Raw genomic sequence first — 22,985 nt, 5'->3', positions numbered from 1 at the left:
TCATTTTGGAGGATTCCTTTAGCATGAGAGAGAGGGGGTGTGTTTGTGTGTGGATTTGTGTTGGAGCTGCTGTGCACTCTTCTCGAAGGCTGTTGGGTTTTCCTCCCTCCTGGAGACTCTGTTGGTGCATCTGATTTGATCGCCGTGGAGCGCGATGGATGATGATGTGCTGGTGGGATTGCAGCTCTTCCCTTTGTCCTGTGTGCACAGATGTCTGGGAAGGTGTGTGTGAGTGCCTGTGCCATCCTGGGAGCAGCTGGGCTGTGGTCACAGCTGAGCTGTCAGTCTGAGGGCCTCCATCCAAACCCTCTGGGGGTTGAGTGTCAACCCACTACAGCTTCAGAGGTGTTTGCTGTAATGGTGCTGAAAACCAGCTTATCCTGTGTTCATCTTGTACCTGCACCTGCAGGCAGCTGTAAGGAGCCTTTGTGGAGATTTTCAGCCTTTTCATCCTTCTTCATCAGTGCTGGCAGCTGCTGCTTTGTGGCAACATCAAACTTTTTCTGGGCTGTTGCTTTGCGTGTAGTCTCTTCATCCAGGCTGGCCTGTTGTGTGGGCTTTCTTCCAGAGGTGGGTCTTCTTCCCTTTTCGTAGATTATTTTGTGGTGAACTTGAAGCTCTTGGAGGGAAATGAGATGTTGGAAGGTGGTCAGGAGCCATGGGCAGACATGGTCTAACGTTTCAGGCAAGGAAGATCACTGCCACACCAGCACAGCAGCTGTGAAGCCAAGGCTGACTGTGTGGATGGGATTAAGTCCCGTTATTTGACCTCAGCTTGTGAGAGGTTGAGTTGTGGTCACTGGATTTAGACCAGAGGGATGAAAAGTTTTCCTCAGTGCCGAAGGGAATCATGAAGGCAGAGCAGCCTTGGCTCCATGGAGGAAGCAGGTGGGTGGTGGAAACTGTTAGTATCTAGTCCAGCGGAGATGAATTGCAAATTCACCCCCGGTGAGAAATCCCCATCTTTTACCCTTGTTTATGTAAAGGCAGATGCTCACAGGGCTGGCCAGAACACCTGGCTGTGTTCTCCTGTGAGTCTGTCGAAAGATTCAGAAAACCTAAAGCTATAGAAATGCAATATCAAGACACTGATCATAGTGTGATGCCAGTGGAATGGTGCAGAACAACTTAAATTAGTCCTTTGAAGTTATTCCACTTACCAGTGTACTTTTTGTGCTGTGCTGATGGAACACAGAGAATTCAGCAGCTCTGAAGAAAGGTTGTGCAGTGGGCTGTAAGGAAGGCTGAACAGACACGTCATTTCAGGGGTTCCAGGCTGTTTGCTGGGTGCATCGCTGCTGCTGTGCCTGGGGCTGAGGTGTGAGGGGCTTTCCAAGGACAGACCAGACCTGCTCACTGATGTGCTCACCAGGATTTTAGGAAAAGGGCAGGGGAACATCAGCCACAGATCTCCTGTTGGATCTCAAGCTAGCATTTCAAAGGCATCAAGGTATCTGTTGGGGTCTGTTAAGAAGGATTTTTGGGGATTACATCTTCTCCCCAGCACAGTTCCCTGCCCATGAACGTATCCCATAGGATGTTTGTGAAGATGAGCAAATTTGCTTTGTGGGGTACTCATGTTCTTCCAGAATGGAGAGATATTTAAGCCTCATTAGTGGTTTGACTTATTGCTTTTGCAGCTTCATAAGGGAGGATGTTGGAAGTGTTTGGCTGCAGTCCTGGCACTGACTGCACGGAGCCCTGCTGGCATCCTGCTGCCTGCAGCAGTGCTCGTGTCTGCCTTTGCAGGGCTGCTGAGCTGCACCAGTGCCTGGTGCCAGTACAGCTTAACTCAAGTGTTGGCTGAGGCTGGAGACATCTCCAAAGCTGACTTTCAGAGTATAATGCAGACTTGCCGTGAGGTTTTGCTCTGCTGTTTCAGCACAGGGTTTCCTGGCAGTGCTCTGTCACAGCAGGACAAGATAACCTGCAATTACCCTGGTGCTGGAAACAAGAGCTTCTTCCTGGCCTTGGAGTGCCACTACATTAATGTATAAAATGGATAAATGATTTAGGTAATGAAATGACTTGGATATGGTCATGGATTGAATAAGATTTGCAGAGCCAATGTGCTTACTCATCAGATGACTCATGTCTTAGTCACTTTTAGAATAAGTGATTCTCTTTCGGGTGCTTCCAGAATGGGATGGGTGGAGACGAGCTGAAAATTTCCACCCCTGCCTTTGATAATATTTTTTAATAGCATTTAGAACACGATGGAATGTTTCATCAGGCACAAGAGGAAGCAGCTCTGTCTTGTGAGTACGGTGTATCCCAGGAGATTTGCCTGAATTCCACAGCAATGTGAGACTTAAATTTTGCAGTTTGCTTCCTGGTCAGGCAGGGTGATCTCAAGCCTTAGATTAGACTTCTCAAGCTTTGCTCTCAGCCCACTCTAGTGAGTCCCTTTTGTGGGTAGGTGCAAGTCTGAGCCTATTCTCAAGCTCCTGTGCCACCAGCAGTGAGTAAAAGCCCCCTCAAATGGAAGCTGCCCCCTGAAGCAGTCAACATTGCTATGCAAATAAAATCTTGTTCTCAAACTTTATTTATATGTGATTATATATTTTCTATTACCAAAATATTGATGAAATTGAGTTATGATTGTTCAGAAGCATGCACATGTGTAAGCAAGTGAATAGCATATCTGAGAGCCAAGGGAAATTCCTTTGTAATCCACTGTAAGCTTTATATAGCAAGTAAACCTACTGAGTTTTTCTTCTTCTTTCTGATCTTTCATCTCTCTGATCTCACAGCCATCCTGCAACAAACAAAATGCAGCCAGTTCCTGATCTAATTCCTGATTAATGCCGGTTCCTGGGGGATCAGTTGAGCTCAGTGGCACAGTGTGATCTCTGCATCCTCCTTGACCCATGTGGCTGGGCTGCAGCCAAAGGAGAGTCAGGCAGGGAGTGACTTGGGGCTTTGCTGCTGGCTTAGGCTTGGCTTTGCTAAGCCAGATGTGGCTAATCTCTCATCTCTGCTTCAAATGTTGAAAATGGTGATGCCCTGACTGTCAGAAACAGGTCTGAAAGCATGAGCCCAGTTTTGGTTTGTGTCAGGAATGATGATGCAGTGTTGTTATAGATCTACTCTTCCAAAGGTGCATTCATTATAGGAAGAGTACAAAAGTGCATGAAACAGGCAGAGTTTGGGAATCAGAAATTTGGGATTCTCTCACTGGCCATTGAGGTGGTGTCTGGGTGACCCTGAGCAAGAGTGTGTTCCTAACTCCTCTGTGTAAATGTGGTTTTGCCCTTGGTGAGTAGGGCACTGTCTGTAAAACACAGGTAGGTCATGGCAGGTGACAGGCACTATGGAAATGTATTAGGCAAGATTTTCAAAAACAGCTGAAGAATTGGATTTTATTGTTAAAGAGAACTGGTGAAAGGAAAGCTAAAAATAGTTTTCCTATGGGCGTCTTTTGTCAGGTAATAGAGAATAATTCACAGGCTTGTAGGTTTTCAGTTTTCGATAGTTGTCTGTGCTAGATCTCCTGGGTCACAGGGGTGCAGGGTTTTATCAACAGTTCCTCTCTAATAATTCAAGTCAAGAGGAATCTATCACTTCCTCAAGTAGTTTTCTAGTTTGCTTTGTCTCTTAATTGCAGAATAAGGGTTTTTTTGTGTTCTGTTTTAAAATTTTTTAAAAATTTACCTAATTTACCTATTGGTGCTAGCCTCAAAGGCAAAAGAATGGTACTAATACATTACAATATTATGATAATAGTACTACTAATAATAGTAGTAGTAATAATGTTGGTGTTTTGCTGCTGTTACTGAACACAAAGCCCTTCCAGATGAGGATGGTCCAAAGGAGTCACCTCTCCTCACAGAGCTTTCTGTGTTGCAGTGTGCACTGGTGAAAGGAAAAAAAGGATGGAGGTAGACCCCTCCTAAGAGGATGAATGCAATGAGAGTTATTTCTGGTACTGCCTTGACAAGAGCCCTACTAGCCTAAGAAAATGCAAATGTGGAAGAAAATGTTGTTGGCCTCCTCTCTTCCTGGGAAAGGAGCCCTGGGATGGCTCCCACAGTAACTGGGCAGCTCTCTTTTAGACACATGTGGAACACATTTACCCAGACACTCCTATGAGCATTTCCACATTTTTTAGGCTGAGATTTTCTGTGTTGTTCACACTTTGGCACATGGGTGATCATCCCTTCTGATGTCCTGAGAGCGCAGTTAAAGTTCAAGAATGTGTTTAAGTGTTCTGCTGGAGTGGAGCCAACATCTCCATCAGAGATGTGAGCGGTGTGTTGGGAAACTCAGTGGCTGCATACAGACTAATTGTTCTGGGATGTTACCTGGGAGGTGCTGAGCACCTTGGCTGGCAGCCAGCAAGGCTTTTAAACACATGCTTGGCTTGGTTTTTTCACAGTTACCAGTCTTGTTCTTTGATTTCTTTTCCCATAGCAACTGGAGAAGGATAACTGAGTAGCCAGAGCGACACCCCAACCTGTACCACAGGGATATCTTCCAGGACCTAGGATACAGCTGCTGGGATCAGATATTGCACTGCCCAAGTCAATTGGCTTCAGAGATTTCCTTCTTTGCTCTCTTCCTGGGCAGGGCCAGGCTGTGTGAGCGATACTCAAACTACATTTGTAAATCACATCCCATCTTTCCACATGTCTTTGCTTGCTATTAAATTGCAGATCGTATTTCCTTACCACCCTTTCCTCTTCGACCGCGTTTGCCTTTCCCCTGCCTTGAAAATTTTTGCAGCAGACAGCCAAATTCAGGTTTTATTTGGAAGCGGTGTCAGCTGCAGTGGAGCCCAGGGCAGGGAAGAGGGGCTCAAAAATCCTGTGGAGGTTGGTGACTTCTAACTCTCTTGTTTTCAAGGTTTTGTCTTTGCCTGCTGTCAGCAGGAGGAGGGTGCTGCAGCCCAGGCTGGAGGCTGGAAGGAGCTTTGTGCAGAGATGGCCCCGTGTGTGCTGCCATCGACACTGGCTGTGTCTGTTCTGTCCCTGAGCCTGCAGCTGGGGCAGCGCCTCCCGCAGCTCCCTGGGTCTCACTGGGCCTCACTGGGCCATGCAAGGCAGGGCTGAACCCTGGCTTCCCAAAAACTCCTTGCCTACTCCCTGTTCTACTCCTGCACCTGCTGACTTGGTGACCAGAAACTTGCCTTTTTCCACTGCTCCTGTGGCTTTGCATCATTTCTAGCACTGGAGAAAGAGCCCAGCTGATCTAGTACAATGCACAGTGTTTGTCCTGAGCCACAAGGACAGGGGCACTGCTTTGGTGTCCCAGGACAGCCTGGAGCCCCAGCCTGGAACCTCAGCCTGGGTTCAATCCGTTCACTGGGGTGAAATTAGGATGCTCTGCGGTGGCATTTTCATACTCGTGTTTTAACTAAAGCCGCACCTGGGAACTATTGTTGGCCCTTTGGTTCTGTAAAGCCTTTTTCACTCTGACAAATGCTGAGTTGTCTGTCATCAGCCTAAATTTCAGGGATAGCATTGCGGTGACTCAAAAGAACAGCTTTCTCCCCAGCAGCCTTTGACTGGATAATCTCCAGTCATTGACCTCGGAGCTTTGAAAGTGCATTTAGGCTTAAAAAGCTAAAGCTTAAGGCTTCAAAGGAAGTGGGAAGCCTGCTACCGTTACATTTCCAAGTGTGGGCTGTGTGTGCAGGACAAGGGTAATTGTGGTGTACCTGGTCCTGACTCCTGTGGGATCTGTTGTTCATCCCCCAGAGCCTGTTCCCTCTGTCTGCTGCCGCTGCCTTTGATATTGTGCAGGTTATCTGAGGACATGTTTTCAAGTCCTGGGTTTCTAAAGACGTGAGGATTATCAGAAGATGGAAGTTATCCATGTGGAAATGGAACAGATACTCTGAGCTCTGCAGACCATTTGTCTTGTTGTGCAGAGTTCACTGTTTTTGCCTCGCCTTGTGCAGTTCTGTGCTTTGCCCTTTGCCTGGGGCTATGCAGATTGGCAGAATTGATGAAGACCTTCAGCCACAGGCATTTAGAGATGGGTGCTGGGATAATTTTCCTGGTCAAAATTCTTTGCAGAGGTCACCTTGAATAGAAATCTCTACCTGTGTTTGAACTGCTGGGAAGAAGAAAGCCTGCAGTGTTCTGTGCTCACGCTTCTGTTGTAGCTTTGCAATCCTGGAATAGGTGGAAATTAATGTTTTTAAAATGCTGAAAAGACTTTTCACTGCAGCTGGCTTACAGAACTAAGCAACTTGATATATCCCCTGAAATACCTCCAGATCTCTCAAAGGCAGCTGAAAGCTTTCTCCTTCTCTGGGAGGGAGATAAAACTCTAAGACCTGACATGTATAAATGCAAACCTGTTCTGCCTGGTGGCTTGTTCAGCTTGTTGTGGATGCTTTTTAAACAATTGTTTAAACAGTGCTGGTCTCTGCTGTGAGATCTGAGTCTGGCAAAGGTGTTTGATGCTGAATTCTTTTGCTGTGTTGATGATCTGTATGTGTCCTTTCTCCGATCCCACTATGCTGCTCTTAAACTGAATTAGCAGCATTGTTCTGCAGTGATTTGCTTTTTGCCATTGAATTCTTACGTACTGGGCAGCAACAGGAATTCTGTGAGTAGCTGGAAAGCAGAGTTAGCCATGGCAGTCAGCATAGAAGGTGCTAGTGGCTGCAGGGGAGGCAGGCAGAGCTGAGAAATATGCTGGTGAAATGAATAATTTGGGGAGGAGGGCAGAGATGTCCCGAAAGCATCTGGATGGCAATGTGCAGCTTGGGCGGAGACACTGTTGCTAAAGCAGCAGCCTGTCTGTGCAACTCCAGGTGGCTTCTTCCCTCCCCCTTAATTTATCTAATTACTGGTGTATCTCATGAGCTCCACTGTGGATGCAGTCCCACAAGATCAGCTGTTGCATGCACTTGGTTTCTGCTCCTCAGGGTGACAGATTGGTGTGTGTGAGAGCTGGCTAGCCTGGCTGGCAGGCTCCCTGCTGCTCCAGAGCCTTTGCTGCAGGCTGGGCTTACCCGGTTTAAAAACCAGACCTTACACTAAAATCAGAGGGCAGGTGCCTTGTGCTGTGTCTGTTCACACAAATCTGTGCATGAGCTCCTTGCTGTGAATTTTGCTTTCAGTTCTGTTTCTCTTCTATTCCCTTCTCCTTCTCTCCGTGCCACAGAGGTGCTTTCCACAGGCTGCTTGCTGGTGCCCTGGTCCTGCTGTCCAGCAAAGTCACCTGAAGGCATTGGTCGCTGCACTGGCTTAGAGACAGGCTGGATCTGAGTGCCTGGTTCTGCTCCCAAGAGATCAGTGGGAATGTGGCCATTGTGGAGTATTAGGCTTAGCCCTTGCATTCTGAGAGGCTGTTGAGGTCCTCTTGATTTCTTCATTTTCAGTTTGTTTATCACAACAGTGATACACAGGTCTGTATCATCTTCTGTGGCAATTTTGAGGTTCATTATGGATTGCAGCAGAAGATGGCTCACCTGAGACCAATCTCTTTCCCTTAGAACAACTGAAAACCTTCTTTTTCTTTAACCTGCCATTTACCTTGCCATGGTACAGATGTTTGGAAAGCCATTATTGCAATGAAGGCCTTAATATATTAAAGTCTTCCTGCTTCTGAGGCAGTTATTTTGCTCGTTAATCAATAGAGCCTGGCTACTGCCTTTCTTGTTAGTATTTTACAAATAATATAAGCCTTTCAACTTTCATATAATCTGACATTCTCAGTTATTTTTTGAAGCACCCCCTCAGTGACTGTTTAAATCCACCTCCAGCAAGCTGTGCTCCCTTGCACGGCTGCCTCCTTTCCTGGGAATCACGCTGCCTCTCAGCCCAGCAAGTGACAGCAAACCATGGCGCTTCTTCCTCCCCTTCTTCCTCTTCCTCCTCCTCTCCCCTGCTCATGTTCAGCCCCAGGAGCCTGCTCCCTCCATGGCACAGGTCCTGCTCGGACCCTGCAGGGATCCTCCTGTGTGAGCTGATGCTGTCTGTCCCCACCTCGAGCTGCTCTTACAGGTGCTGCTTGGGAGGCTGCATTCCCATTGGATTTATGGGGATCAGCTTTCCCTGTGCAGCATGCAGGTTGCATTTGGGGTGCTTCCTGCACTCTTGATGGTGACTGGAACAGGGGGTTGGGGTAGGCAGGCTCTGAGGTTTGAGTTGATGTTGGCTGAGAGCAGCTTTAGAAATGGGTGTTTGTTCTCCTCTGACACCTGAGTAAGTGTCCCCATGTTGTCCAGGCTACGTGTGCATGTTTACATGCCAAAATCCTTCACATTGTTTTCTCTAGAATCACTTGGAATTGAGGCAAAGCACCCAGAAAGGCTGGTGGTCACACAGCAGGGCTGGACTCGGGCTCTCTGCCCACACCAACCTCCTCCATCCTCCCATCCCTCACTGCCACGGTGTCAGGAGCTGGGATCAGGCTGGCACAGTGGCCAGGGTCCTTCCCCCACAGGGCTTTTGTGTCTCTTGTCACAAGGGCAGATGGGATTTGTTACAACCTGAGCTCAGGTTGTTGCCAGAGTCGGTGTGGAGTTGGGTGCTGGTTTGTGGTCACTTTGGGCTGTTGCAGAGATGGTGAGTCACAGAACCTGGCACCACTGAAAGCAAAAACTCCAGGATATGTGGGCTGAGTGCCTCTCATTGCCTGTTCCTCATGCTTTCCCAGCTGTAATTTGCAAAATAAAAGCAGCTCTGATGCTCATGCACTGATAAACAGCTTTAAAAGATTAAAGCACAAGTGAATACAGTCCAGCATCAGGAGCTGATGCCCACGAGTCTCGCTGAACCTCTGCCATGAAACACAATTAAACAGAGCAGCCAAACCTGTCTTACCAAAGCCATTTATAGCCAGGGCTTGAGTACAAAGGAGCACAACTCCTCTTCAGTTCTTTGGTGTTGTCCCCACCAAAGACATGGTTAAAATGTGCCAGCAGAGCTGCACTCAGGTAATGCTCTGGCAGGGCTCCTGTTTCACCTGCATTATCTGGAGTGTTTAATGTTAATATCACTCTCGTTTGGATAGACTTGGCATTCCTCAGTGTTTTCTTGTTACAGAGATTTCCTTAAGTAGAAACTTTTTTTCTTCAGAGTAATTTTTGGTTGATTATTGCTTATATATGCAATTAGTGTAATTGCATCTGATTATGCAAATGTATTTAACCATATAATTAGAACGTGGAGGGATGAAATATAATGCAGTTGGGAAATCTTTTGTAAAACTTTCCAGGCTCGGGACCGTGTGCAAGGTGATTGTTATCACTTGAATTATAGGTTGGTAGACTTGGTTCAGCATCCTGGCTAGTTTCAAAACATATTTTAAATATGATATTAATTGCTCTTAAAATTGGTTGCATGGCCTTCATGGTGTGTAGCTTCTGTTTTTTTACATGGTAATATCAGGAGATCACTGCTGAGCTCAGCCTGTATCTCATACGTGTGTCTGTATTTTACATCCACAAAAGCATCAGTCCTTCAACAGATGGAAACCCCAGATTCTGCCTTCAGATGGGGCCTCTTGGGAAGAAGAGAGGAGAACAGGACGAGCACAGAGTTGTGCACCTTGGGGTGCTTGTTGTCTGTAGTTCAGGGGCAGAACTGGCCCTAAAATCCCTTTGGAAGGCACCCTGCCTTGAAAAGGACTGAGGAGGAGGAGGAGGTAGAATGCTGCCTTTTCCAGACTGTGGTCTGGAGATGTTTGTTGTCATTTAAGAAGTCTGGCAGGAGCAGGGGTCTGAACTTGTCTTTCAGATTTCTCACACAGTGCTTGAATTGCAAAAGCTGCTGTTCCTTCTCATTCCCTGGTTCCTGTTAAAGCTGTGCACGGAGCTTCCCACCGGTCATCAAAGCACCTCAGAGCTTTAGATCTGATTTTCAGCTGTGGCACAACAGCCAGGCTCACTGCCAAGAGCTGTGGAGAGAAGAGGGACTGGATGATTACAGCAAGATTGGGTGATTTCTCAGAAAGATGTGCTTGTCTGTGCCGTGAAACAAGAGCCTCATAAGCCTTAGGACAAAGCAAACATGGGGTGTGTGCAAGAAGCACCAACAGTATGTTGTTATTTATCAATTAGTTTGTGTTAATGTCTTCTGCTTCCAGTCAGAAATTAGTACCCAAAGTGATTACTGCCCCTTCCCAGGGAGAACGCAGAGTCCAGATGAGCAGTCTGGTGTACACCTGCCTTGATTATCTCTGCAAAGACTGCAGGGATTTGCTTCTTCTCAGCTTCACAGAGCTGCAACTTCTTATTGTCCTTTGCCTCTTTGGTTCGGCACTGTCTGAAACTGGTTTTCACAGATGCCAAGAAGCTCATTTGCTTCTCCAAGGCCTGATTCCTGGCAGCAGCAGTGTGAGTGGAGATGAGCAGGAGGCAATCTCACCCTCAGGTGCCCTGCTTGGTGTGCCAGGGGTGAGCAGAGCTGAAGTGTGGGCCAACATGCTCTGAATTTAATTACTGCAGGAAAAATGAACCCTCTAGCTGCTCTCCCACCACGGCAGTGAGACCCATAAATGGCTGGTGCTTTGTATCTGAAGTTCCACGTGCTGCAGACTGCTTGTGGGGTTTGTGGCAGCTCAGATGCTGCTCCAGTGCGTGGCTGTGGGACCCAAGTTCCCCTCAAACTTCTGCAGATGGAAGGTGTTGGAGGGAGCTGGCTGGGCTTGGGGCAAGCGCCTCCCACATGTATAAAAAGTTGATGGGGTCAGGGTGGGAATGTGGAATTTTATCTCCCTCACATCAGGGTAGCAGTGCCTGGGGAAGTCCTGCAGAACTGGGAGCACAGGGGATGCTCCAGGATGGAAATACTCCTAGTCTGTGTTGCTTGGTGTGAGGAGACAGCTTTGGCTCTGGAAGGGACTTGCTGTCCTGATACTTCTAAAATGTCATTCGAGGAGCTGTCCAGGGCTTGGCAGCCCGGCCCAGGACGTGCTGCTGCTCTCCTTAAAGGGAGTTGCTGCTGCTGTTGGCAGCAGTCGGAGCACATCCTTCACGGTGGCCATGCTGCTGGGGGCAATGTCTGAGCAAACACACACAAGACAGGGCTGGGTGTGCTGCCAGCTCTGCTCCAGGCAGGAGGGAGGTCCTGGGGGTGGGGTGGGTCTCACCTGAGCTGATGGATACTGATGGATGCTGAGGATGGGGATGACATCCCCTCTGCAGGCAGCCGGTCCTGGTACATGGATCACTGACTGGAAAGGCTGGCCTGATTCCTGACCTTGCTGGTGCCTGGTAAAGCACTGAGTGAAGCTGCTGTGATCTTTGGCACCTCTCTCTGTGCCAGTGCCTGTGGGCCTTGTGTGGTCCAGAGGAAGCTGTAGGCCGTGCCTGCAGGGAGGGTCTCAGGGTGGCAGCCCTGCTGCTCCCCGTGGGGATTCCAGCCTGAGCATTGAAGCCTCTGACTGAGCAGCAGCAGAATCTCTGCCTGAACCCTTTCTGTGCAAATGCTCTTTATAGTTATTGTTCACTGGGATTCTTTCACTGCAGTGGCCCTTGGGGCCTCAGCACGGGGCAGGTGTGTTCTCAGGGACACAGAGGAGAAGCAGCATCATTCCTCTTAACCTGGAACTGCAACAAAGCCATAAAGTAATTTTTCTACAGCCTGTAGCAAATTTAGGAAATGAAGCTGGGTTTGCTGTGGCTCGGGGCCTTTTAGCCTCCCCATCCTCTTTGACACGAACACTTCTAGTCAGCCAAGAGGATGGAGCAGGCAGTAAACTAGATTTACAGTTTTTTATTTTTCAAACAATCCCTTGGAATACTTTATTGAGCAGCAAAATGAATTGCATCTGCTCATATCCCACTCCCACATAAAATACAGAGAGGTTTTCTCCAGGACCATATTCCTTTCAAAAGGGTTTTTTGTACCATTCTCTGCTCAGCGCCAGTCTGGGAAACATGTGCAGACATTTGATAAATATATTGTGAAAATCATGGTTGAAGTGGCAGTCTGCCTGCAGCAGAGGAATAGCTACAGGGAAAAATGGTAAATAAGATATCTGTAAGTAAATTAATTTTGCTCATATAAGCTTGTTTGCAGCTTTGGTTCGTGTCTGCAGCATTATGCTCTGCTCTAGAGCAGGAATTCAGTGTTCTGGGGGATCAGCAGGGACAGCAAAGCTGAGCAGCTGGGAGATGGTGGTGGTAGAATTTCTGTTCTGCTGGGATTTCCCATCACAGCAAGGTATGGTTGTGCCACAGCCTGAAAAACTGCAAATCCACCATTGATTTAGCCTTGCAGAAATTAATAGTTGCCTTTTGTACTGAGTTTATGCATAATGAGACTGCACATAACTGATTTTCTTATTCGGAAATCTTTGTTTTCCGATGCAGTTTTGGAGGATTTGTCAGTGAAAAGGAATCCTTCAAGGGAGCAGAACTTGAAACAAAGCCCAGCTCTACAGATGAACAATTATTTTCTTTAAAATCTTGTTGGATTTTTAGCCCTGCTTTTAAGGCAGCACTGTTATTACTTGTTTCAACAGTGTATGGGTCTGTTTGTTTTGATCGGATGGACTGATTTATGGGGTTTATCTTCAGTTTATCTAGTTCAGTTGTCAGTTAGCTGAAGATTTATTTTGCAGACTGTGCTGTGGGTTAGAACTGAGCAAGGTTGCTTCAGCTTTTGAGGGGGAGACACCCTGGTGCCTGGTCTGGGTGGTGAGGAGCTGCTCAGGTGACTGATATAAGCATCACTGTTTGCTGGGCTCCTCTTCCCAGTGCTCCTGGCCTGTTTTTACCTGCTGCCTGAGCAGCACAAGACTCACAAATGTTCAGTCCAGGTGGGTGGTTTGTGGGCTTTCACACCCAGCCACACAGCAACATGGGCAGATTCTCCCTTCCCCTTGCTCCCACATTTGGGGAAAACCTCGTGGCAGGAGGAGGGAAGAAGGTTTAGGGGCTGCAGGCTTCAGTAGCAGATTCATTTTCCTCTTGGGGCTGCCTAGAAGTGTGGTGAGCTGTGACTGTCCAGGGGCTAAAGCTGCACCAAGGAAAGGTCTCAGGTTTGTTTCTCTATAGGCAGAAGAAACAGCTTTTAGCATAGGGTGGCCTCAGAGGTTTCCTCCTATGCCTTGGGCAAGCTGGGTTAAATGGTTGGAAGCATTTTTGCTCCCTCCTTGCCTTCATTTAGAATGATTTCTGTGATGTACCAGCCTGTACCAACCAGGAGAGCTGCAGCCCAGCCTGGCAGAGGCTGCTGACGGCAGGGATGTGGCTGGTGCTTTCCTGGCCGTGCAGAGCAGCCCTGGGAAGCCCAGATCCACAGGCAGGGCTGGAGGCTGACTGTGCTTCCCTGGGGCCAAGGAGATGACCTTCCCCTAGAGCCGAGCATCCCAAGTGTGTTATTTGGGAATGTGCTGCTCCCCAGGTCTGCAGGGAGGGAAAGCCTCTGCAGAGGGAGGGGGGTGGCTGCAGGCTCACAGTTGCCCTGACCCGATGCTCCTTGTTTAGCTCAGCAGCTTTCCAGACTTCACAAAAGCGTTTTGCAGACGGCAAATCCTTGGTGGGCTTCCCACGAATTGGGTTTGAAGGGTCAGTGCTGTCTTTGGTGGTTTGGGGGTTTGGAGGGCAGGGAGGTGTGGCAGAGGGGGAGGCTCGTGCTGCTTTGCCCCAGGTTTGTGGGGCCACGTGTAGGGTGTGCTGGACTGAACCCCACACCCCTCACTGCTGAGAGCCCCCCCCAGTGCCTGCACCCCAGCTCCAGAGGTGCTTTGGGATTGGCGTGTTTAAATATAGTTTTAATAGAAGCTTTTGAAGCTGATCTCACCATTTCATTACTGTTTTGAGTGAGTGACACTTCTGTCAATTTGTTTCGAGCAAGCCTGCAGAAAAGACAGGAGGGGGGAGGGAGGTGAACAGTGGGATGTGGAAGGGAATATCTTAGACTTGGATATTCCTTTTCTGTGACACCGAGTGCCCAGCGTGTATCCCTGATTCCACATGACCCAGGGTGAAGCCTCCAGTCGAGATCTTAATCTGGTTTTCTCATTGATATAAAAGATTGCTTGAGCCTGGCTGCCATGGGGGACTCAGGAGGTCATCCCTGTGCAGCAGAGCTCACTGTAGTGTGTTTAACTGAGCATTGCTGGGCAGCTTTGAGCCCAGCTCAACCTTTGCAAGGGTTGTGCGTGTTCCCTGGATGGGGCCCTTTGGACTCGCTGACCCCCACCCTGGCCTCACGTGAGTGAAATATAGGTGCACGTGTCACCTGGCTCGCAGGGGGTTTGTGCACAACCTGCTTTGAATACAGAGAACCACAGGTTGCAATATTTCAGGGTTAAGCCTGCTCTGGAATTCACTGGATGCAGGCCAGGATGCTGTGAGTAAAGTCGAGTACTCCCCCTCTATCCCCAGAAGCTGGGCACAGGGATGAAATGATGCTGCATCTTCAGAGGTGATTAAGTGTTGACAGCCATGTGCTGCAGAGGATCATTTCCTGCTCTGCACTGTGTTGGGAAGACTGAAATCTGTTTTTAATTGAGACTGAAATTAGCATCCAGGAAACAGCGATTTTATGCAGCAGTTTTAGCTTTGTATTGCACTTTTGTGTTCTGTAGGTCTTTTCCCGAGGAAAAGCTGATTCCCACCACGCTTTAATCATTAAGCATTGTTGATTTGCAGCTCACTATAGCTTTTACACACGGTGGGCAGCGAGATTAACAAGTGTTTGCACACAGACTGCAACTGTGTAGGGCTAGGGGCGACCCTGGAACCGGATTTGGTTTTAAATTCTGCTTTTGCTGACCGTGTTGCAAATGGCAGCGTGGAAAGCCACCAGGCTGGGCCATTCTGTGGCACTCCCTAAGGCCCTGCAGGGCAGCAGAGAGACTACTGGGGAACCCTAAATGGCTGTGGAGTTGTTGTTATGCCTGTTGGGTTTGAGTACGTGCCAGAAGCTCTTGTATCCTATAAATAAGAATTCAAGAGGTCGAAAGTTCGACCCCTGGCCCTCAGCTGTTGGGATGCTTCTCACAATATTGTAAGCTCTGGTTGTCTGTAAGTCTGGCTACAGAAGGAGAAGTTCTCTTTAGCTGCATCACTTGTTACGCATCAGATAAAATCTCATTTTTATCTCTTTCCTGTCTAGCTCAATGCCTGGATTTGCCTTTCATTCTGAGTGTTTGTACCCTGTTTACTGCCTGCCAGTGTTTTGCCTTCACTTTCTTGCATGCTGGAAGAAGCCAGAGATGACTGTTTGGTTATATTTGTGTTGAGTGAAGATTATTACTCAGTTTACCTCTGCTTGTGATTCCTCTCAGGTATTTCATGGAGCCTTTGAGCACTAACATCACTGCTCTCTGTGTGACCATCTGAGACCGAACGAGCTGGACGCAGCCATGGGGGACTCTCCAGCAAATGTCATGGATGGAGGCATGGACACACAGACTGAACTGGTGGAGAGGGTGGCAGCCATAGATGTGTCTGTTGTCCCAGTCAAAAGCGACCAAAATGGTGAAGACAACCCTGAAGAAAATGACACAGTCTTTTCTGATAACATAAAGGACATCCAAAGAAATGGGGTCAGCAGTGACATGGGAATCAATGAATTTCTGCCTTCCCAGCAGAGGCATGTTCCCAAGAGACCTCTAACTAGACCTGGTCTATCAAGTAGGAAGCTGTCCCTTCAGGAAAGATCATCAGGAGGTTATTTGGCTTCTAGCAACACTCCAGGTTGTGGTCCTTATGCCACAGGGCCATCACCACGTATAATCAGGAGACCAACCATAGAGTCCAATCGGGTCTCCATATCGGACTCTGAGGTAGGCATGTTCTCCCTACAGCTGAGGTGTTGAGGTAAGGTAAGTCTTTCTCAGGTGCTAATGGGAGCCTTCAGTCTTCTGGAGTAATAGATCTTAAAGCACTGTTATTTCTATGGGGGGGTGAAAAAAATCCCTGGAGCCAGGGATCATATTAGCTTGGAATTGGAGAGCTCTGCAGGGTGCTGGCCCGTACATTTGGCTCCTTTACCCTCACCTGCCTGGGAAAGTCTTGTTGAGAGACCATGACCCCTGTGTCATGGTAGCACGTGGGAAGTCTTTCAGGTTGTTCAGAGAAAGGGCTGTGGCCAAATGTCTTTGCTCTCGTGTCCCTGCTGTAAGTGCCCTTTGGGAATTCACCAGTCACAGCAGCTTTGCTGACAGCATTTTATGGATTTAAACTTCTGGAGATTACGTATCTGCTATTATGTTTTGCCATAATTGAAGGCATGATTTAATTTTATAAAGAGCTTAAATGCCTGGGTCCTGTCAGGGTTTTCTTTTTCTCTTTAAAGCATTTGTAACAGTGGTAAGGGAAGGCTGTGACCCTACTCTCCTTCAGAAGGGTGTCTGTGGTTGTTCTGCAGCTGCTCTCCTGGTCCCAGACCTGCCCTGGAGGAGCTGTGACATGCTGTCAGTGGTCGAGTGTCATGATGGAAGTGGGTGATGCACCCCCAGCTGATAGAGGATGCATGCAGAAGGTGCACTGCAGAGACTGCAGCTTCTTTCACAGCGGCATGTGCTTTAATAAGGGAGGCAGGGGTGGAAAGGAGCCAGTTCTTGGAAGCAGGACGTGACTTGAGTGCCAGCTCTCCCATCCTGCAGCACTGCGACTGTGCCAGGAGTGAGGCTTTTCTGAAGTCTTTCAACATAACTGCAGTCAAGTGTGACTGGCACATTCCCATCTGCGAGCAAATTCAAAGTGCTCCATCCTCTTCCACAGCATCTGCATCCTGGGGAGCAAAGGTTACTGCCTGAGGGTGGGAAGTGCTTCATTTGAAATGCAGATGTGGAGCCCTCGTGTCCCTGCTTCTGCAGCTGCTTTTTTCATGGTCACTTTGATATCAGTGAGAGAGCATTGCTGTGGTGCAGCCCAGCTGTGCAGCAGAGCTGTGCTCATTGGAAACCCTCGTTCACGTTAATGGGGAATGGCTGTGGTAAGAGTGGGGAGGGAGGCTGGGAACATTCTGAGGTGGGTGCTCGCCCTCCCAGAGTCCTCTCAGGAGCTGTGCTGCTCCTTCCCAATTTACAGGGATAGCATCTGTATCCTATAAACAACACAAGGATTAGGAAAATGCGTGCTTGGACACAGGGTAAAATTTGAGGCTGGGCGCTGACTCGTGAGCAGTGTGTGACAGCAGTGTGAGTGTGCAGCCTGCACAAGCCCAGCTCGAGTGCCCTGTGTCACCTCTGCTACTGCCAGGGGGCTCTGAAAGGGTCGTTGTGTCGGTGGCTGTGAGAGGCACTGCCAGTCCTGATCTGAGCTGTGCAGCTGAGAGAGACAACAGGGAACTCTGAAAGAAACGGAGAGCAGGTCTTCTGTTCTCTGCCAGGGGTTCTAAAAGCTACCAGGGTCTCCATGTTTAGGCTTTTGGTCCTGCTGGGGATAAAATCAGCCCTAAATAAGAAATACAATCACGGTGCACTTGGCAGCAGCTGCTGCTGGGTGTCTGTTGGTCACTCTGCTGTGCAGACCCTCAGTGAGCAGCAAGGATGGGGGGTCACTGACAAGATCCAGCTCACCAGGCCCAGCCTTGCCCTGACCTGCCTGCAAACGGCTCTGTGGCACACTTTGTTTTAGGCAAGCTGCACATTTGTATTCCAGTCAGTGCCTCTCACCTGCTTAAAGCCATTTTGGAGTTGGTTCTTGCCCCTTGCTCTGGGTTTCTGGCATCCTCAGTCAGTAGCAGAACATCCATTGCTCCAGCTCGTGGCCAGTGCCTGGGTCAGTTGCAGTCTGTGCAGAGCTGGAGATGAAGTTCAGGAGCATTCAGGCTTTTTCAGTACCCGTGAGCAGGCAGTGTCTGTCAGGAGCAGGGATGGATGGCACAGCTGCCTGTCACAATTTCCTGTTGTGCCGATAGCCATCTCAGGCTGAGTCTGCTTCCCTCTCCAGCAGGATGGCAGCTCAGTGCCTGCCTGTCATCGATGCTGTACCCTGGACTGATCTGCAGAGATGATGGAGAGATGTGCAGGGGATACAGCAGAGCTGAATGCCCTGCTTTCACTGATTAATTATGGAAGGACGTTGTGTTCTCTTAGAGAGATGCTGCTGAGCTTTTTACTGCCGGTTTAATATTTGTTCACAGGCTGGGAGGAAAAGTTCTGTTCAGGGATCAAGAGGGCCAGGAGCTGAAGCTCAGCTGTGAGGCTGAGGGAGGATTTATCAAGTGGCAGCAGCAGGCAGTGGGTTGGGGCTGTCCTGTCACTGGGACCTGTTCCACAGACACCTGCCTTCTGAGCACAGCTTTTGGATTTGGTATTTAGGCAGGTGGTAGCTCCTGGGCTGGCAGGGCTGCAGCAGGGCTGGGGCTTGTTGTCTTGCACAAATACTATTCCCAGAGACACCAATCAGCCAACTGCCCTTGGACAAAGAGTCGGCAGCTGCCGGTGTCTTACAGCTGCTGCTGCCAAGCCTGGGTCTGCAGCTTTAACTCTGCGAGAGGAGTAACGTGTTCTGCTCTCCCCACAGTGTTACTGTGTTCTTAATTAACCTGGTCTGTCATTTCTCTATCCAAAACTGATCTGTAATTTTAAAAGTTCTCTGTCTGTTCCCCTCCTTTCTGAGATTATTCATGGCCTGTGGCCTGGAAGGTTCTCTGAGTGCTGCCTTCCCTGGCAGGAGTTCCTGATGGGATTTCTGCTGCCTTGCTGCCTATCAGTGCTTTGCTGTGACAAGGGAATGGCTTTGCCTTTAGCTGTGGCACAGAAGTGATTAAGCTGAAGCTATTAAGGGTACATAAAACTGCAGAACTCAGGCAGAGGCCCCAGAGTTTAGGCCCACTTTGCCTCTGCTGATGTGACATTCCCAGCTCCTGCTCGGTGCTGGCAGCAGGGCAAGAGGAGAGGATTTTCTGGAGACTGCTAAAAGCAGCTTCTGCTTTGCTGCCCAGATGATGCCCTGGTGTTTGTATGTACCAGGGAAAGACTCTCTGAAGATGTTTGTGCGTGGGCATCTTGTCCCTGTGTGACTGACAGAGCTTGTCCCAGCTGTAACAGCAGGTCTTGGATCTGTGAGAGGGGAGAGGTGCTGCGTGTTGGAATGAGGCGTTTGAAAGTGCAATGCTGCTGCGTTTAGTTTGTTTGAGTTTTTTGTAATTCTGCTGTTTTAAAGCAACCTTTTTAGTTAGCCAAGATAATCTTACTTGGAGAGTGGCTAGGAGAAGAACAAAAGATATCTTTTTTTCAGGTTTTCTCCCCAGACCTGCCAGCACAGTTAATTGCTTTATACAGTTTCTTCTCCAGTCTCTTCCAGCTGAATTCCCTTTCCCTTTCACATGTTCCCTTCCTCTCCCTGACTCCCAGTTTCCCCCTGTCCTGGTGTCCCCATTGTCTCTCCACCCTCTGGGGTCAGTGGGAGACTGTTCCAGGTGTCCCTGCAGCCGTGGTAATCAGCAGCAGCTATGTGTGCTTCAGCAGCAGTGGAGAGGATGAGTCAGGCCACTGCCTTCTCCCTCCTTGGAGATGCTCCTGGCCTGCAGATGCAGGGAGGAGAACAAACTGACAAAGGGAATTTTCCTATGCTGGATGTCCTTGGCTTACTCCAGAGGCATGGAAAATAAATCACTTCTTTGTCCTTTCTTTCCTTGGCTTTCTCCACCTTTATCATAGCCCCCTGCTTGTTTGGCCAACTGGTTTGAAGCAACTGGTGTCAAGAGCTGAGAGGCAGTGCCTTGGTGCTTGGCTGATCCAGGTCTCACACTCCTCCAGGGCCTGGGAGCTGCCTGGTTTTCTTCATAAAGTGATTTCCTTGCTGTGCACAGAGGTAAACTCAGTGTGGGCAGAGAGCTTCCCCTTCCAGCCCCACAAGTCCCCCAGATGAATTTCTTCTGGAGGCCTTACTGTGGTGTTCAAACTAGAGCTCTTGAAAAGATTAAAGATACTTGGAAAACATTTTTTTCAGAGAAGACTCCTCCGCATTGCTCATTTCAGTACGTTTTCAGAAATGTCTGACTTTGGAAATCAGCTCTTGTTCTCCCTTCCCATCCATGCATCTCCCCTGGGACAGCAAGGGCTCAGTTCTCAGTTTCCCAGGGTTTCTGTCACCCAGTGGTGGCCACAGTGGATTTCTGGAGCTGGATCTGGACTGCACTGTGCTTTATGATCTTTGACCAATTTTTGGTTTCTGTGGCATTGATTCCTCCCCCTTCCTCTCTTGACTAATACCTTGGACATGTTAACACAGAGGGCATCTTGTTTTTTTTAAGGTGAAACAATTATTGCTCACTTGGACTGGCTCAGTCCAATTTGCTGACAGCTTTTCATTAAAGGATCTCATTAAGATTCTTGCTCTGTTTGTATTTATCAGCAGCTGCAAATACATCGGCGTGATGAAATCAAGAGAATTTTACAATGTTATCTTGAAGAAACACTTGGCTCAGAGAGAGGTGTTTTTCTCTGATAAAGGAATAGGATAATTATCCCACTTCCTGCAGGAGAACCAAATAACAGAATAACAGCCCTTCCAGCCTGCAGCGACACGTGGCAGGAGTCTCTTCAGCGGTGAATTATGCTCTTTTCAGCAGGGGGAAGAAACGTAGAAATCACCTATAATCTGCTTTGATTTTTGCTGTGTTCAGCTCAAGTGCTGGAAGCAGAGCAGAAGCTGAAGTGCTGGTGCTTCCCACCGGGAATTACCTGAGTGGAGAGCGATGGGGGTGTGGGCCAGGTAGGATGTGGTGACAGCGAGTGTAAACTCTGCGAGGCTGTGCTGCAGGTTTTATCATGGCCTTTCCCTTGGACCCTTTCTAGGTGTTCCCTCACAGTGTTTATCCACCCCTTTCAAAAAACTATCCCTAAAGATGAGGGTTCTGGTGTCACAAGCTCCATCTAGCAGCAGTGAAACACCAGGGAGATGCTTCAGGTGATCAGTCTGGTGAGGGATAAGAATGGCAATTTCTGGCCAGAGGTAAGAGGGATGGTGGGAAGGTCAAAGGAATTGGTGGCTTGGCCACAGGGATAAGGCACAGTCCCTCCTCCTGCTTTGTGAGGAGCTTGGGATGCCTGGAGGGATAGACTGCATGCCACCATGGCTTCCTTGGCAGTCCGTGAGCAAGAAGCAGCAGCACTTCTTGTTTGCTGGTTTGTAGAGCAGGAGATGTGAGGTGGCTGCAGGATTTCTTGGAGGAATGGTCGCTTTTCCTGCCTGTCCCAGCTGCTCCAGTGGGTGTTTCACCCTCTTCAGCACTGCAGTTTTCACAGGACCAGACAAGGGGCACAAAGTCAAGCACAGAGAAACCAGGACAGGAGACATCATCAGAAAAGTGTTCCTGCTGAACCTGTGAAGATCACCACGATGCAAAGCACAGCCTCACCCTGGGAAGTGAATGTGCTGGCACAGTGTTAGCAGGGGAATTGGTCCTCCTGGTGTCCCCACCCTGGGTTCCTGCATGCTGCCCCCTCCTTTGGGGCCTGTCCTCTCAGGCCCCTCATGCCTGACATCTTGGCTTTTGCTGGGTCGTGCTTTCTCCTCTCTCGGTGCTCCAAGTTCTGATGGATTGGTTTTTTACCTTTGGAAAGATTTGTGCTTTGCTAGCAGCAGAGTTAATACACTTCTATGGCCCCATTACTCACAGTTGGCTTCTCTTCCCTGTCAGGGAGGTGGGAAAAACTTCCTTCCCTGGCAACAAGGGCAAGATTTAAACCATCCCTTGTATTCCTGATGAGCCACAGCTTGTAGGCTTTAAAAGTCACCAGTCCCCCATTTCTTTACTTTTTATTGTGATGATCTCTTGAGTTAGGAGCATTAGGAATGTTTTCTAGTTGGTGATGGAGAAGAGTCAAAATTATCATCTCCCACACCTGTGCTGGGTCCTGAGAGGCAGAGGAGTGCTGCTGTTGGTGGGAATGCTGCCTGGGGCTCTTACACCCCTGTTCTTACAAATGGACACAAATGCAAGGCATCTGGCACTGCTTTTATGTTGGTGGTATTGGGGTGGTTTTACACCAGCACAATCAGAATCAGAATTCAGCCCATAACTGGTATGTCTTGGGTTATCAAAACAAACAAACAAGCAAACAAACAAAAAAACCCAACAAAACCAAAAACCAAACCAACAAGCAGCAGTGCTTATAGTGTAACATACACCCGTTTAAGATTAAGTCTTTAATTATTTAGCACTCTGCCACTACTTGAACCTGATTCACACTCAGTCATTTCCTTTACCAATACTCTAATTATATTCTCCTTTTGATCTGCAGGACTGTGTGCAATTAAACCAGTACAAGCTGCAGAGTGAAATAGGCAAGGTAAGTACTGGGGCTTGTATTGGTCACACCAGCCTGTGTCACACATGTGAGTAGGGGTGGAAAAGCTGTGCCAGCCCAAGGAACCTCACTGGCCAAGACTCCTTCCCAGTTGTGTTTGGTTTGGGGTTTTTTATTATTATTATTATTATTTTTAATTGTTTTGGGGTTTGGGTTTTTTTTTTTGCATTATTAATTTGAGTGAGTTTTGTTCAAGGTCACAGCAGAGCTACTTCCTTTGAAATCCAAATTTATTTTTCCTCCCTCGGAAGGTAGCTAAGCTGGCTCCCTTTCAGGGTGTTTGCTTGCCAAATGTAACACTAAGAACATTTGATACATTAATACAACACAATAAGGAGAAGAAAAAACAAACCCAAAAAGATGATCAGGGCAGATGTTTGGTCCCCATCAGGACTACTTAAAGTTTTTACATCATGTGAAATGCTGGTTTAATTTTAGTGCATGTTTAAAAGCTGCAGAGTGATTCAAACGAGATTCCTCTAAAGTTTTTTGGAGGTCTGGGCTGGTGAGCAGCACAGACACCTCACATTTGGCCATGTGCCACCGTTGCAGATGGGTCCACAGGCAGTGGTGCTGTCTGGAAGCTGTGTCTGCCTCTGCAGCTGGAGCATTGCAGTCAGAGGAGGCTGCACCCTGGGCTGCAGAGACCTTCAGCAGAACTTTAATTAGCCCAAATGCCTCCAAAACAAGAGGCCCCAGGCTGTGGGATGGCACCCCCACCATCTGTGCCGTGGGCTGTGCATTTGGCTGCTGGCAGGCAGGGAGTAAGGCTGGAGGTAGCACTGCTGGCACAGCAG

General features: G+C 48.5%; 1 protein-coding gene across 5 annotated transcripts in view; it reads left to right on the top strand.

The window, feature by feature from the left end:
- The window catches only part of CAMKK1 (calcium/calmodulin dependent protein kinase kinase 1), a 96,438-nt gene that overhangs the window by 28,503 nt on the left and 44,950 nt on the right, over positions 1 to 22,985 (top strand). For all 5 annotated transcript variants that reach the window (XM_040082363.1, XM_040082361.1, XM_058422998.1 and 2 more), the window contains 2 exons: positions 15,205 to 15,705; positions 22,123 to 22,170. In XM_040082363.1, coding sequence (XP_039938297.1) covers positions 15,283 to 15,705; positions 22,123 to 22,170 — 471 coding nt within the window. In that variant the 5' untranslated portion in view covers positions 15,205 to 15,282. The remainder of the gene's footprint in view (positions 1 to 15,204; positions 15,706 to 22,122; positions 22,171 to 22,985) is intronic.

Source organism: Hirundo rustica, chromosome 19, assembly GCF_015227805.2.
Source record: "Hirundo rustica isolate bHirRus1 chromosome 19, bHirRus1.pri.v3, whole genome shotgun sequence".
Taxonomy (NCBI): domain Eukaryota; kingdom Metazoa; phylum Chordata; class Aves; order Passeriformes; family Hirundinidae; genus Hirundo; species Hirundo rustica.
This window is presented reverse-complemented; position numbering and strand designations above follow the sequence as displayed.